The 16,539-nt window shown below is 44.9% G+C and overlaps 1 protein-coding gene across 1 annotated transcript in view; it reads left to right on the top strand.

Annotated features, from left to right (window-relative positions):
* Smarca2 (SWI/SNF related, matrix associated, actin dependent regulator of chromatin, subfamily a, member 2) overlaps window positions 1–16,539 on the top strand; it is a 149,014-nt gene that overhangs the window by 49,672 nt on the left and 82,803 nt on the right. The window contains 6 exon segments of the mRNA XM_032891750.1: window positions 1,263–1,426; window positions 3,176–3,242; window positions 3,930–4,040; window positions 6,238–6,480; window positions 8,293–8,406; window positions 16,013–16,120. Coding sequence (XP_032747641.1) covers window positions 1,263–1,426; window positions 3,176–3,242; window positions 3,930–4,040; window positions 6,238–6,480; window positions 8,293–8,406; window positions 16,013–16,120 — 807 coding nt within the window.

The raw sequence follows: 16,539 nt of genomic DNA on the forward strand, positions 1-16,539 counted from the left end.
CTCACACTTTGTTTTGGTTGTTTCTCTTCTCCAAGCTGACCCTTCTGTCCCCTTCCACTCCTCGTTTACCCTTTCTCTCTCAGGGCTTTCTGATTCTCTCTTTATCTTGTTGTGTTGCTATTCTGCAAAAACCTTTAAGATGTGGGGGTGTTGCACAGGTCCCTGTCCCCCATACCCTCCTCCCCCTGGTTTGCCTTGTGAAAGCCTTCAGGTGGTCACAGTGTTTCCCTAAGGAAAACTGTGGCCAGTACACAGTTACCCGCATTCACAGTACTGGGCTATTTTGGGGTACATGAGTATGTGCTTACCACTTCCTCTCCCCCCAGCTTCTGAAGGGGATGTATTATCTACCTTGGTGTCCATCTGCAATAGTTCTTTGTGTGATCTTTTACAAAGAAGAGTTGTTTAATGAATATTTTAAGTACAAGATCTCAACATGTTCCAAACATAACTGAATTACCGAGTTAACTTGATTGTAACACTATGTGTATCTTAAGGTATATACATGTATGTACGTTACATATAATGGATGCTGTTGCATCATGGTAGTGCAATTAGTCTGTGGAGTCACCTCACCTTTCTTTTGTGCTTAATTGGAATTGATAACTGGGACTGGACTGTACTACTTCCCGGTGATCTGAAAATATGTTGTATACCTTCCAGGCAGCCAGTTTCCAGGGAGCTGCCTTCCGAAAGTGCCCACAGTGCAGAGTTTCTGCGTGCTGCCTGCCTGGGGACTTTCTTTGCCAGGAAAAGAATAAATGTCCTTCTGGAGCCCAGCAGAATGGCCCTGGCTCCCTAGTCACAGGCTTCCTCACTGCAGGGATGGCACCCTGGGGCAGGCTGGTCACAATCCAGAAAGCAGTTTCTCATGATCTGTAGGCCAGCTCAGCCTTCTGGGTTGTTTTAAATCCTCAAATTGGCTTTTTGTTCTTGGAGTGGTTGGGATAGGTTTTGGTGTGGGTTTTCTTCATTTACAATAATTCTAGGATGTCATCTACTGTGAAATGCTAAGTCCCGATGAGCCGCAAAGCTGCTTCAAATCCCACCAGCCTGCCTTAGCTCATCTTCCCTAAATCTGATTAGTACTTAGCACCTGCCAAGCAGCAGGACGATTACAGCCACACACTCGGCGCAGCTACTGCGGGAGACTCGGCATGTAGCACTGAGAAGTTAAGGAAGTCACCGACTCACTTGAGTTGTATTAGTATTAATTACCTGTGCAGATCTTGGGTAATTGAAACAATTACTCTTCATTTCAGCTCCAGGGCCTGGAATGGATGGTTTCCCTGTATAATAACAATCTGAACGGAATCTTAGCTGATGAAATGGGGCTAGGCAAGACCATCCAGACCATTGCGCTCATCACGTATCTGATGGAGCACAAAAGGCTCAATGGCCCCTACCTCATCATTGTCCCCCTCTCGTAAGTACAGCCATTTGTTCCACAGCCATCACTCCATGTGCTGGAGATTGCCCTGTCAGCGGCTTGGCCTTATTTCTCTCTTCTGACAGGATAACGGTGTGGGGTTAGAATACCAGGAGCATGGAATCTGAATGAATGTTGGGTTTAATTTTCCACCCCACCCACCCCATTCTAGTCTTTCAAGTAGCTAGTAAAGTTTGTAGCGATTCTTACCAGCCAGGAACATGTTAACATTGTAGCCAGGAACATGTTAACATTGTAGCCAGGAACATGTTAACATTGTAGCCAGGATAGCTCACACCCTCTAGAGCAGTGGTTCCAACCTTCTTAGTGCTGTGACCCTTTAGTACAGTTCCTCATATATGGTGACCCCAAACATAAAATGATTCTGTTGCTACTTCATAACTGTAATGTTGCTACTGCTATGAATCATGATGTAGGTATGGGATATGCAGGATGTCTAATATGTTGCCCTCCACAGGTTGAGAACCACTGCTTCAGAGTGAGTCCAGTTCCTCATTTCTCTTTAAGTAGCTTACTAAAGGGAAAGGCGAGGGAATTTTAAAATTTTTCTAGAAATATTTTCCTAATGTGTATGCGTCTCACACACACACACACAGAGACACACACACACACACAGACACATGCACACATACACACACACACACACACACAAACACACACACATGTACACACACACACACTGAACACACACACACACACACACACACACACACACACGCCTCCAAAAGATTCTAGTTTTGTACACCTTCCTTCTTGTATTTTTTAAAGCAGCATAGAAATTAAAAATCATGGCTACAAGTTCTGCACCTGAGTAAACGTTGTATGCTCACTTGGCGTTTCAATGGTTGCTGCTCTGGAAGGACCAGCCTTTGCTGGTTCCAGCACAGCCCCAGCTCCTCACAGTTCATCCCACTGGACAGCTCCCCTGGTGTGTAGCCAACACTCCAAGTAAAGCAGTAGCTATTACCTCCACCTTCCCTTAGTCCAGTGCTTCGGGGTGTGTGTGTGTGTGTGTGTGTGTGTGTGTGTGTGTGTGTGTGTGTGTCTCGGCCACCCTTAGTCCCCGAGATCTTGCTGTTGCTTGCAGTCCTGAGACGAACCCAGACCTGCAGGAAGAACAAGGCGTTCATTTTGTATTTCCTTCAGTTCCTTCTCTTCTGACCAAGGCTGAGTTAATCTGCCTCCGTAGTGTTTACATGCCCTTCGTGTTCCATCTACATACACAGGGGCGGCCTATGGTTGCTCTTTGGAGGATTAAGAAAAACATTCAGTATTTCTTCCCTGCTTCCTTTGACGGTTCTATTTACTGTCTGCTTACTGTTTTCCGGTGGCTTCGTAATTTCTCATCCCTGATTTAAGTAGCTTTACAGACTCGTAAAGATCCCCCAAATCATCCAGCCGTGGTTGGGTTTCAGAACCGTAGGAGGATTCTGGTGTTTTGCTCCACGGATTTATACACTTTTGAATTGTTTCTTATGAGATTTCTTTTTAAACGAAGTGTAAAATTGTCATGCTTTGTGGCAGCTTATTGCTAACTTACCTCTTAGCCTCATATCTTAAAAATAAATATGTGTCTGCGATATTTTATATTCTCTAGCCCCTCTTAAGGCAAGGGCTAGAAATATGTAACAGGTTTCTAGTAACTGACATGTGTGTGTGTGTGTGTGTGTGTGTGTGTGTGTGTATGCATATGGGTTTTTATTGTGTTTTTTTGTTGTTTTGTAGGACTCTGTCTAACTGGACATATGAATTTGACAAATGGGCTCCTTCTGTGGTGAAAATTTCCTACAAGGTTTGGAGGACTGTTTTTATATATAAACCTGGAAAAGAAAAAGAAAAAGAGAGAGAGAGCTGTATTTTCTTCACTCCATATGCACATCTGTGAACTGTAGAACTGTATCTGGTTGTAAAGTTTTGTCATGTACATCATGTACTAAACAGTGAGAGTTAATCATCCCAAGAAGATTACTGTAATAAACCATAATTACTTTCAGATAGTGAAATGCAGAAGAAAATTGTTAATTATCATATTGCGAGGTTTCTGATGAGAGTAATACAAATGACAAATATCACACTTTCTGTGTGGCTGCCGACCAGCTTGCTGTGGGCTGCTACTGTGCAGAATGCTCCTCCTGCCTTTGCAGGCAATTACCGGGGCGCTGGGGCTGCCTGCTGCACGCTCCCACAGAAAGAGAGCCTTTCAGCCAAGCAGCAGGTTCCCCACTACTGCAGCCTCACTGCAATTTCCTTCTCTCTCTTTCTCCTTCCTCAGTTGTAAGTGGGAAACCTTCCCGCAAGGATATGGAAAGGGTCAAGATATGTGTGGTTTAGCTTCCACTCTCTTCAGAGATAATAGATCAGTGCATGATAATACGGTGACGTGCACATCACCTGTCTAGGTTCCATTAAGCCCCGGACAGTGAGAAATAGCACCTGTGTGCTTCTAGTGGGTAATCGATGTATTTTTCTTCCCATTCAGGGTACCCCTGCCATGCGACGCTCCCTTGTTCCCCAGTTACGGAGTGGCAAATTCAATGTCCTCCTGACTACTTACGAGTACATTATAAAAGACAAGCACATTCTTGCAAAGGTATGGGCTTTTTTTTTTTTTAATTTTTTTTTTTATCTCTAATGGTGGATCATCTCACTGGAGTGTAAAGTATCCTGCAAATTATACTCAATGGTATAATTTGGTCATTGGATGGCTAGCTTTTTTTTCCCCTCTTGAAATCTTGGTCATGGGATTTAATATTTCTGTATGGTATTTTGTGTGTGTTTGTGTGTGAGGGAGAGGGAGAGGAGATGGGGGTGAGGGGAGGAGAGAGAGAGAGAGAGAGAGAGAGAGAGAGAGAGAGAGAGAGAAATTGATTGGTTGGTTTATCCTGGGCCTTTTCCTGTTCGTTTGCAGTGAGTTCCCATCTTTTTGGTTTGTCTGATTTCTGTTTGTTTGTTTGGTGAGTATGAGTGTTTCGCCTGCAGACATACATGTGTGCGGTGTCTGTGGAGGCCAAAGCGGGCATCAGATCCTCTGGGCCTGGAGTCACAAAGGGTTATGAGTGCTTGGAGTAGAACCCAGATCCTCGGGAAAGTAGCCATCTCTCCAGCCCCACTCTCACATCGATTAAGAAAATTCACCTGGATTCCACTTTTCTCTCCAGCAGTTCTGAATGTGCTTGGAGAGAAAATAATTGTTTTTGTTGCCCTGGGTTACTGTCAGCAGGGCTTCTCTCCTCTTATGCCCCCTCCCCTCTCTGAAGGCAAGCAGGTCCCCCTCCAGCTGGTGTCCTCCGCCTCCTCCACCAGCGCCTTTCTCCAAGCTGAAGCTCCTGTACTTTATCTGTTTTCAGGTTTCCCTGGTAAAAATAATGGGCAATTATTGTTTAAATTACTCGGGGCCCCTCCTGCGGCTACTTACTTGGAGGCAAGAAAGAGTCGTCTCTGTGACCTACCTGGCTCCTCATTTGAATGGCTGAAGTTGTCCTTTAGCCACAAATGAGAAGAGTGCCTTCCCATTTATATCATGTTGTCTCCTAATGTATTCATGCAGGAAGTCAGAAGTACCATCTTCCGGGAACAAATCATGAAACTTAATTTTTACCCCTCCCCCCCATAGTAATTTCTTTTACCCCGTGGTGTTTGGAAATCAGTCTAATCTAAAAGTAAGTTACGGTCAGAACTAAACAGAATCCCTGTGGCTGGGGGTTTGTTCCATCCCTGCATTAAACCTTTGCTCTGGGAGCTGTGCGCTCCCTTCGTGGTATCATAGGAAATAACATAAAGGAAACGCATGCCCAGGGGAGGTTTAATAATTGAGATGACAGTGGCAGCAATGCTGCCTTCCACTTCCTCATGCTCCGAGATGAATTTGGCAGTGTCAAAAATGACGTGTCTCCAATATTACTGTGGGAATGTGCGTGTACCTCTGAGATCCCTAAAAAAATTCATCTGTGTCTTGTGCATATGTATTTCAAAAGTCATCGGAGATGCCCGATAACGAGATGCCGTGCTTTTATTTGTTACTGGAGAAGCGAAGCTCCAGAAAGGGGTAGTAATTTTTCCAAGCAGAAGACCTAATTAGTACTTACTCGGTGGCGGAATCAAAGGTCTCTGGTTCCTTGCTGCTTCCCCAAGCCTAACTGAGGAAGAAAGTAGATTTAGAACGTCTACCTAGATGCATTTTTTATCTGTGGGTCTCTTTTCACTGCTGCTGGCAAGGTGACTGCAGGACCTTGGTCATTCTTACACAGTTGACGCTGGTAGAGAAAGGGGCCCCAAGAATGCTGGAAGTTTCTTTTATTTGGATAACCTAGCTCGGCTGATGATTTTCTTTCTTTCCCCTGGCTTCACTGATACTTCTAATGAGGAGGTGAGAATTAGGCCACCCCCTTGCCTGCCGGCTTCCTCTGTTTCGCCCCAGAGCCAGAAACATTGGAACAGCAGACTTTTTTTTTTTTTAAACCCAATGTCTCTTTTGTGTAGGCCTGCATTTCTCAACCTGTGGGGGTCAAATAACCCTTCTCACATGGTGTAACATCATTGGAAACCACAGATACTGTTTCTAGAAGGTGGATTGAAATCACTTGTCCTGGGAGAAACATTGTTGCTTTAATACCCTGCCAGGCATGGGCAATACTCCATTAGCTGGGATTCTTTTCTGTTGAAGAGTGTCGTTCTGCATCTTGTGCCAAACTGGATTCTTTGTTTTCTCCACTCAAGCCTGCAGCCACTTGGAAGCCTCTGTAGGTCTGTTTCCCAGCCACACATTGGTGCGTCCTTTTGTCCTGCAGATTAGGTGGAAATACATGATAGTGGACGAAGGCCACCGAATGAAGAACCATCACTGCAAGCTGACCCAGGTCCTGAACACACACTACGTGGCCCCCAGAAGGATCCTTCTGACTGGGACCCCGCTGCAGAATAAGCTCCCCGAACTCTGGGCCCTCCTCAACTTCCTCCTCCCTACAATCTTCAAGAGTTGCAGCACATTTGAGCAGTGGTTTAATGCTCCGTTTGCCATGACCGGCGAAAGGGTACTGGCCAAGCGTGGGGTGGGGGGGATGGGGGGGGAAGGTGGGGGGTGGCACGAGTAGGGTGAGAATTTGCCCCTGTGTGATGAAGAAGTGAAAGCCCAGGGTCACAGAAACCCCACAGGGTGCTTTACAATGTTGTTAGCTCAGTGCGTGGGATGGGGTCTCACTGGGGATTACGTTTTACCTTCTGAATCTAGATTCATATGTGGCAACCTGGCCTCTTCCTTTTGCCAGCTTTTTCCTGACTGGTAGAGTGTTCAACCACAGCATGCCACAGGGAGGGTGAGACTGGAGATGTTGGCTGAATCACTTTAACCAGACCAACTCAATAAATCCAGGAGGAACCAAAAATATTTCTTTGTTTTAAACTCAGGAGTCTTCTTTTATGCAATTCCACGTAGAGTTTGAATGGAAACATTAATTTTCCACACATTTTTTTCATGTTTTAATGTAAGGCTCCATTTTATCTGTACATAAATACCTCTTAAATCCTGGAGTAGCTATTCTTACATGCACTTGCCGCCTCCTCCTCCTCCTCCTCCTCCTCCTCCTCCTCCTCCTCCTCCTCCTCCTCCTCCTCCTCCTCCTCCTCCTCCTCCTCCTCCTCCTCCTCCTCCTCCTCCTCCTCCTCCTCCTCCTCCTCCTCCTCCTCCTCCCCCTCTCTTTATCTTTTGTTTGAGCTCATAAAAAGGCAAGCTTGGGCTATTGCAAGAAAAAAAAAAAATTCCAGACAGGCACATACCATTGTGATTCCCAGCTCCTTGACTCTAGGAATGAAAAAGCTACTCAAATGCTCTAGAGAACTTATGTTTGAACTCTTAGCCCTTTAATCTTGAGGTGCCTAATAGGTACATTTTCTGTTCATTAACTGACTTGGAGAGAGCAACGTCACTTAACTCTGCCCCCCCTAGAGGCTAACAAAGGAAGGTGAACAAAAATGTACGGTGTTTTCATAAAATATGACTAAAGCTGAACAGGATTTGGGCAAAGAAAAGGAAAGGAGCTGTCTTAAGCTCTCATGGCTGCGATGAGCTGCCACGACCACAGTCACTCTTACGAAGAAAAACATTTCACTGGCCTGGCTTACAGTTTCAGAGATTCGGTCCTTTATCATCCTGGCGGTAAGCACGGCACCAGGCAGGCAGACATGATGGGAGGCGGAACTGAGAGTACCACATCCAGATCTGCCTGAAGCAGAAAGGAAAGGGATGCTCATCCTGACTCAAGCTTCTGAAACCACGCCCAGTGACACACTTCCTCCAGCAAGGCCACGCCCCTCAAATGAGGCCACGCCTCCTGATTCTGCCATTCCCTATGAACCTGTGGGGGCCATTTTCATTCAGACCATCGCAGACGGGGCTGTAGTAGAGTAGCATAAAGAGGACTCACTCATGTTCTCATTTCCATATCAAGCACCTATCCTTCCGTATGTTTCTGCCCGGGGCACAAGAAAAGTCAAGGACTTGCACTAACATAGGAGCGCGCACGAACCGTCGCCCCCTTCTCTCATCCTGCATTCGTCTTAAGTCAATTTATTGCTGTCCATATTTTGTGAAGTCTGGGACTGCTCTACTATTAACATGAAACTTTGTTCCAGGGCCATTTCCCACAGAATTAAGCTCTAAGGCAAAGACTCCTATTTGGAGGTCATTTTATTCCCATGGGGCAGGCAGGTAGGAAGAGAATTTGGAGGTATAGATGGCTGTCCTCAATCTGGCTTGATAGCATGTGTGATTTCAGTCTGTAGTGAAACCCATGAGTGTTTCACTCTGCAAGACTTCCTTCAGGAATTCACCTAGGTGCGTTTTGCAGGTGGACCTGAACGAAGAAGAAACCATTTTGATCATCAGGCGTCTACACAAGGTGTTGAGACCCTTTTTACTGAGAAGGCTGAAGAAAGAGGTTGAATCTCAGCTTCCAGAAAAGGTGAGTTGCGAATAAGAGTTGTGGGGTTTTCCCTCCTGGGTGTGGGTTTTCAGTACCTGTCTGTGAGGCTTCATGTCTGAAATAGCAGGCCTAGAGCTCAGTTGAAAGTGAAATGATGACAGGTATCTTGACAATATCCTCAAACCCTTTGTGTTTGATAGACCTGGGGTGGGGGTGGGGAGCATCACAACATTTTCAGTATGGTTTCTCTTAACTCTGGGGCAGGTTTAATTAATCAAACTCTTGGAACCTAATTGCATTTTAACTTTATATATACATTTTTAAGTTACTGAGTTTATGACCTATAGCGTTTGGTACACAGATCGGCAGTCCTGGGCTAAAGCAGATAAGGATTGACATTTGTTACTCCTGTCATCATTGAAGGGAACAGTAGTATATGCCAGGTTTCCAGAAGGTTCATTCAATGTTTAGTATTTGTGATAGAAAGAGAGTTGCTGTAAACTACAGGCTAGGATGTAGGTTTGTCTGGTGTAACTGAGTTCCTGTAGGCTTACCTGGGAGCTTCTAGGCAAGTAGTTTCATCTTAGGGACTAGCTTTTAATTCTGTAAAATTCCTTTGAGCCCAGGTTAGTATTGGACTTGAATTTTGATTACTGAACACTGGTCTTCTCTTGGAAACATGGACATATGAAGTTCCATTCTCTAAAAGGTGGCTTTGCTGAGTATTCGATACTGTTTTGTTTTTTGTTTTTTGTTTTTTGTTTTTTTTTTTGATGTGTTTGTATTTGTATATGCTGGGTTGGATCCGAGCCGGGCTGTTGTTTGATGATTGGAGGTTTTTTTAGTAACAACTACTGGACAGATTGGTGTGTCCCGTCTGTGGTACAGTGGGAGCTGGCTAACGGTGGACATGATCACTTTGCTATGAGAGAACTTTATATCTCGATTCCTTATTTATGAATAGTTGCAAAAAATAAAAATAAAATTCCTACACCATGCCTATCCTGGTAAAAGTGTAGGTGCATATTTTATTTTGCTAGTGACTGCAACATGGGGATCAAATGCTTTTACTCACTTCTGCCTCCTATGGTCTTGACCTCTATGGGTAATGGCGATGCTCTGTGTGTACCTATCGTGTGGATGCCTTTCTAGGTATCCCATATTTAAAGGCAACTCCTCTACCTTGTCCTAGAGGCAACTTGGCAGGGTGGAAACGGTTCACTCTGCCCATCAGTGGGCACAGGGCCCCCCTACGTCCTCTGTTACTTCTGATGTGAATGTCGGAACGTCATTTAGCCCAGGGTAACCTTAGTGGTCTTACCGGTGACCTGGAAAATATGACCAGGACTGCTGTGAGGTCTAAGTGCTAGGCATGTGGATGCACACCTGCTTTAATCTGTGCTGTCCTGGTGGTGCTTTGTTTGTTTCATTTTGCTTTTTGTTTCGTTTTGTTTTCTCCTTGTGAATTTATTCCACTGCTTCCGTTGTTGACTGAAGCTCTACTCTCTGGTCCACTTAAAACCTCTTCTCACTGTTCTCTGACCTTTACTGTGTTTTCCACCGCCTTCTTTCTTCCCTATCTAGGGCGTATGTTTGGCTTTTGTTGACTTGTCCCAATCAGTATCTATGCTGATCAATATCTATTCTCTATTTTCATTACCTCATTCATACTTTTTTAATGTGGGCAAAGTTGGAAATTTAACTGTCATCCTTGGGGGCGAAGGGTCTTTTTTTACTACCTGCTGCGTATGAGTACAAGCTATGTACATCTGACGTGGCCTGAGTAAGAGACACCGTAAAAGATTCATAGCTGTTGACAGAAAAAAAAAAAAAACAAACTAAATCCATCTGTAGTATTTTATTTTCAAATGTTTTCCTGAAGAATCAGGAAAGTGCATTTTAATCTTAATTTCCATTTACATCTGGTAAGATTGCTGTACAGAACCATGCTCCCTTGAGTTTACAGTTCTGTGGGCCTAACAAATGTCTACTTCACTGGGTTCAGGACCAAACCACACTCTGTTCCCTCACCTGACCTGTTCTCTTCTGCACAGCTAGGCCTGTACTCCTCTGTACTCGGAGTGCAATGCTGCCATGTCCTCTGTCTTCACACCCCTTGCTAAGCCTCCTGTGACCTCTGAGCTGTTCGGCATCCCCAGGGAATGCCAGCTGACTGAAATTGGAATGAGTTACTGTTTGCATCTGGGTTCTCTTCAGTCTGCGTAATGTGTGTAAGCCATCCAGAAAGTTACCCAAGGTTAAACAGTGAGTTCGGTTTTGTTGAAGGACATTGGGTTGCTTGTGTGTTTAAGGTGAGTGTGTGTGTGTGTGTGTGTGTGTGTGTGTGTGTGTGTGTGTGTGTGTCTGTGTCTGTGTACACCTATGCGAGAAGAGTGTTCTAGACTTTCTGGAGCTGGAGTTCTATGTTTGTAAGCAATGTGGGTCCTGGGAGCTAATGTGTAGCCTCTATGAGAGCTACAAATGGTCCTACCTGCTGAGCCATCTCTCCAGACCCTGACAGTCTGAGTAGAGCTGCTGTGGGGATCTGGATCCAAGCTTTTGTGTGACATGTTTTTATTTTACTTGAGTGAACAGCCAGCAGTATGATCACTGAGTGTTTTGATTAAGGAGTGGATTATAAGGGTCTTATAAAATCTTATGTGATCTCAGTGTTCTCTGCACCTTTCCAAACGCTGTGTAGTCTTAGTGGCAACAAGATATGAGTATTCCCGTTCTTCCTCATGCTCATCCACGCTCTGTGTTGCCCGGTGTGTTTTTAGTGTCAATACTGTTTGTTTCCAGGTTTCGGTTATTTTAGTAGGTATGAAGTTGCATCTTTAATTCCATTGGCTTGATACTGAATATTGGTGAGCATCTTTGCATACTCTTGGCCTATACTACAGGCACCTCTGCTGCCCAGGAAAGCCAGCTCTCAGTAGGCTAATGGAATGCCTAGTGAGCAGGAGATATACTGTGCCCCCATCGTTTGCCCAAAGCCCATTTCTTACATCCAGGAAAGAATGCTAGTTCATAGAAAGAGGATTATATAAGGCAACTTCAACTACATGAAACTTTAGTTTTTTGATTGAGCTCCCATTGAAGTTGTGAATTCATAATCTTAAGAACCAATAATGTGGTTGGCTGTGTGTACAGTGACATCTCCATGCATGTGTAGCCTGTGCCTGCTGCATATATGTATGCATGCATATGCATTCTCACAGTGTCTGCACTTAACAAGAGCTTGGAGCATCTAATATCAATCCTGATTTTTTTAAATACATAATTTCGGTAGAACACAGGAAAGAGCTTTGCTTAGATGGAAAACTTGTGTACTCGTTATATAAAACTGAGAATGCTCAATAGAATTAATTATTACGATCATTCTTCTCTCATATCACGGGTTCCAGGACCCAAGACCTTTGTAAGTGGAATTGTTTGCTGAAAAATCTCTGTTCACTATGTGGGACTGCTACACACTGGCCCACATTGTTTCAACGATCTATCCTTCCGTAATGAAAATTTGGAATGAAGAAAAATCCACAGGCAGGAGCTCTGAAGAAAGCTCAGGCTCTACTGAATCAAGTGGCGGGCAGGAATCCTCAGACCATGTAACCGATATATTCACCTGCTTGCGGGGATTGATTAGAACATTCGCTGACACAGGATTCTTGGGTATCAGTATCAGATGCATGAAGTCAGTGCCTCATTTGTCCTTAGAACTTGAATAAACACGGTCCCGGTGGCTGTCAAGACTCCCTCTTAGCAGGAAACATCTCTTAGCAGAAGTCACCAATTTCACTCTGTGTACCACCTCTGTGTTTGGAGGAACTCTCACATACCTGCCTTACTAGGATGCCATTGCATTTGGGAAGGGTGAGCTTAGCGCCAACCCAGTTGAGAATGGCGCAGCTATTAGGATTCTTTACTGTGTCGCATTTCCCTGAGTGTAACTCTCAGTTGGTTCCTCTGTGTATTTCCTCACACTCAGAGCAGGTTAAACATACTACCCCAGAATGGAAGGTATGACGTGAGTGGTAGACAGACTTGACCTTTGACATGAGATCTGTTCACACCAAGTACTGGTGTGGCAGTGGGAGGCAACCTCACCCAACCAACAAAATGTTCTAAGGAAGGGGCCTCCAGTGTTCATACATGGGTATAGCAGCAGGGTATACAGAAGGTGCTCAATTATAACCCCCTTGAGTGCAGAGTGAGGCTAGGGCAACTATGTATATTTATATTTCTCTTAAAATAAAAAGAGTAAGCTCTATAGATCTGTAACCTGCAAGGTGACCCTGATACTAGGGAGTATGCGTGGCTGTTACAAGGTCATTCTATGCCTGGGGGTCAGAGGGGAAGCTTGGGTTGAGTCCTCCCACTAGAGCCTCTCAGTGTCCAGCCATTCTCACTTGCCTGTGTGTTCACATTCTGCATGTTGTAACTGCAGAATCCTTGTGTCTGCAAAGGTAGATTTCATATGATCTGATGTCTTGGTTCAAAGTGTTGGGGATTGAAGTCAGGGCTGCTCACATGCTCGGCATCTGCTCTAACTGAGTTGTATCCCCAATCTTGATCTGATTCTTAACTAGGCTAATATCCTTGGAACCCAGAGGATCGAAGAGAATCTGCCAGCGAACAGAGGTGGGAATGTGGGACAGTGTGAGCACAGGACAATGAGAGGAAAGCCATGCAGTTTCTTCTGTGTGCCTCACGGGGGTCTTCATTGGCTACACATGGAATCCTCAGGATGGAACGGATAAAAAGTACTAGGCATCACCACACTGTCACCATTATATAAGGCCATAAAGCATCTGTCTCTGAGGTTGTCCCACTATGCTATGGGCCTCAACTCATATCTAGAGATGTTACTATTACTATATGTATATAGTGATGCTTAGGAAAAATCTATAGGCATGCGTTGGAAAGAGGATCCGTGTCATAAGACAAGGTCCAGGGCCATTTTCTTTGAGGGACATGGGGGAGAAAGTTGTTCTCTGTTATTAGGGCTCTTAGGGGAATTAAAAAATTGCAGTTATTTACTTGGTTCACACGTGTGCATACTCATGTGCATGTGCTATGTTGGAACTGTGTCCACACATGTCATGGTGCATGTGGAGGTCAGGAAGTTGGTTCTCTCCTACTATGTGGCTCTCAGGGATTGTCTTCAAGTCCTCAGGCTTGGAGGCAAGCATCTTTCTCCACTGTATCATCTCACTGATCCTAGGAGATCTTGGGGGCACACTAGACTTTAGAAAGGATCCCTAATATTACAGACGACCTAAGCTCGGAGAAAAGTACAGGGGCGAACAAATCCCCTGCCATTGTTAGAGACTCCTCAGGAGCGAAGGTAAGATGCACTTGTGGAGCTTGTAGCAACAGATTTGGTCGCTGGATCTCACCAACTCCTTATTGAAGTAAAGGGGGAGGCCTTGTTTGTCTTCACTCCAGAGCAACTCTGTAACCCTTGAGAGCAGTGGTTCTCAACCTGTGAGTCTCGATCCCTTTGGGGATCACACATCAGATTATATTGATCCTACCCCTCCCCTTCCATGCTTTCCGGACCCCATAAGGAAATAGCTTCCTCTTCCATTCAATTCTCCCACCTTGACGTTCTACCTCGACCTGGGCTCAGAATCAACTAAGCCAAGGCCTGTTGATTGGAATCGTCGAACCCATGATCTAAATTCATCTTTCAGTATTCAAAATCGGCATTATGATTCGTAACAGTAGCAAACTTACAGTTATGAAGTAGCAGTGAAATGATTTTGTGACTGGCGGACACCACACACGAGGAACTGTTAAGCAGTCACAGCATCAGGAAGGGTAGTAGCTCTAGAGGGTCTCCCCTCTTTCCAGATGCTTGGCATCCTGTTTGCGTGTATCATCAGGTGGCCTCTTTCTTCCTGAACTTCACCTCAAGCCTTTAGAAATGGCTGACTGACGGACAGAAAGTGCAGGCTCTGTCTTTGTCCCTGGATCTTCAGTCTCCTGACACACCTTTAAAAAGTAGCAGTCTTGTCTTCTATACGCTGGGAAGTATGAACGGGCCAGTAGGGAGGTGACAAGAGGCAAAGGTGAATGTCAGGCTGAGCTTGTGAACCAGTCTCCTTGGTCATCCTTAGGCTGAGTCTGGAAGGAGATTAACCCCCTGGACGCTCAGATTCTTTGCCTATGAAGTAAGGAAACTAAATGTGACCATGTTATGCAGGGTTTGTGGGGCTTAAATGAGAAAAAGCACACCAAGCATTTGACGTAGAGCCTAAATATTGACCCTTGATGCCACTGTTATTAAACCTGCTAAAGTTTAAACTTAACCTTTTTCTTCCCAAAGTCAAATTTCTCGTTGCGAGTTGAGAGCTCTTGAAAAACCAGGATAGTGGTAATTCTTTGCCAGCGAATGTTTAGGGGAAAATGTCATACTATATATATCAAATATATATAATCTGGGTCAGGTCTACCTCAGGAAAATCCCACTACATAAGGAGAATAAAGAGGAGACATGGTCAGATGGGCAAAGCAAAGAGACTGTTAAGCATGTACTGATCCGTTACATTTAAAGATTGGTGTTTCCTCTCAGTCCTGGAAGGCTACTAACCAGTCCTGTATAGGTAACATCCATGCAAAAAACCCAGCCTTCCTGTAATTGCCTCGTGTGAAGAGACAGTAAGGCCTCCGGCTCCTTTTAAAAGTTGCAGCCAAATGAATATTCACCTTCTCTTCATCCGTGACCTCCTCCCTCTGGCCCTCGGAGCTGAAAACAGCCTCATCGCTTTTTAAGCAGATGATCACATCCCGGGCAATTGGCTGATTTCCTTTAATCACATTCTTAGATATCCAGGTGGCAGTCTGGCATTTACTTTGAATTTTGCACATTTGTATCCTTGGGACTAAGGAAAAATGGCAATGTAAAATAAGTCTGTCTTCTGCACTCCCAGCAGGCTGAAGGCTCGAAAGTGCGTTATAAGCTGGGGGTGTGTGAATCCCCATTAAGTGTTATAAGATGGACTTTGTCTTTTCTTAACTGGACACACAGGAGGTGGGGCCTGTCCTGCCATGAGGTTGTGGAAGTTGTGTCCTGCTGTGAGTTAATTCTTTTTAATCTCATGTCTTCACAGTGGTGTGTCCTATCATTTCTCGAGAGTAGAGATTAATCGCAGTCAACCTGGGTTTGTTATAAATCTTACTGTAAGATGTGCTGGGGTAGCCGCATGTAGCCATTTAGAGATGTTTTACAAAGAAAGTCGGAGGAGCAAGGGTAGTCACCAGCTTTCCTGTTACTGTTCAGTTCATATGAATGTATACAGGACCGAGAAGCAGGAGAAATATTACACCTAACATACACTGTAATGAACATTTTTGGATAGCACAATTGGCAAGCCACTTTCTCAAATATTAGATCAAGAAATGATAGGAAATCACGAGCCTTCTACATGCAGGCTTTTAAGGGTCTCACCCTCATCATGGTGCTTTTGACCTGGAGGACTCTGGTCTGCTCTATGGCCCTATCCCATCTCATGAATCCAGGAAGGGGAAACAGCTACCCCATCTGTGCTTCCAGGACTGGCCACAGTAGCCCCGCCTCCTATGCCGTCTTTGGACAGCCCTCCTGTTGTGTACTTATCTGTATTCTGCTCTCTGTCCCCAGGTTGAGTATGTGATCAAGTGTGATATGTCCGCTCTGCAGAAGATCCTGTACCGTCATATGCAGGCCAAGGGCATCCTCCTCACAGACGGGTCTGAGAAGGATAAGAAGGTACGCTTAGAAAGCCAGGAGACCCAGGCACTGCAGTGTGACTTGTCCTCTTCTCACGGCTGTGGCTTGAGCATTTCCAGGAAGCCTTCCTGTGCGTGGGCCCTTGCCCCTGCAAAACACCACCTTTGAGGTGACTACAGGAGCTGCCAGCGCCGTCATTACTCTGTTAACTACATTGGGGGTCTGTGCCCCCGATAATGTTTCTGTTACCAAAACTTTAACAGTGTTCTTGGTAGCTCTGCGAGGAGAGGGCAGCACTGTGTGATGCTTTAGGATGTTTTAAAGCCCAGTTTCTCTCTGTAGCACCTTTTATATATTATCTGCTAGAATCCTAAAGACAGATGCGATATCAAGCTATCAGCTTGATGTAATTTTGTAAGAATTGCTTTCTTGTAGGCTAAGTTAATCACAAGGACGAT

This window comes from Rattus rattus, chromosome 2, assembly GCF_011064425.1.
Source record: "Rattus rattus isolate New Zealand chromosome 2, Rrattus_CSIRO_v1, whole genome shotgun sequence".
NCBI lineage: Eukaryota > Metazoa > Chordata > Mammalia > Rodentia > Muridae > Rattus > Rattus rattus.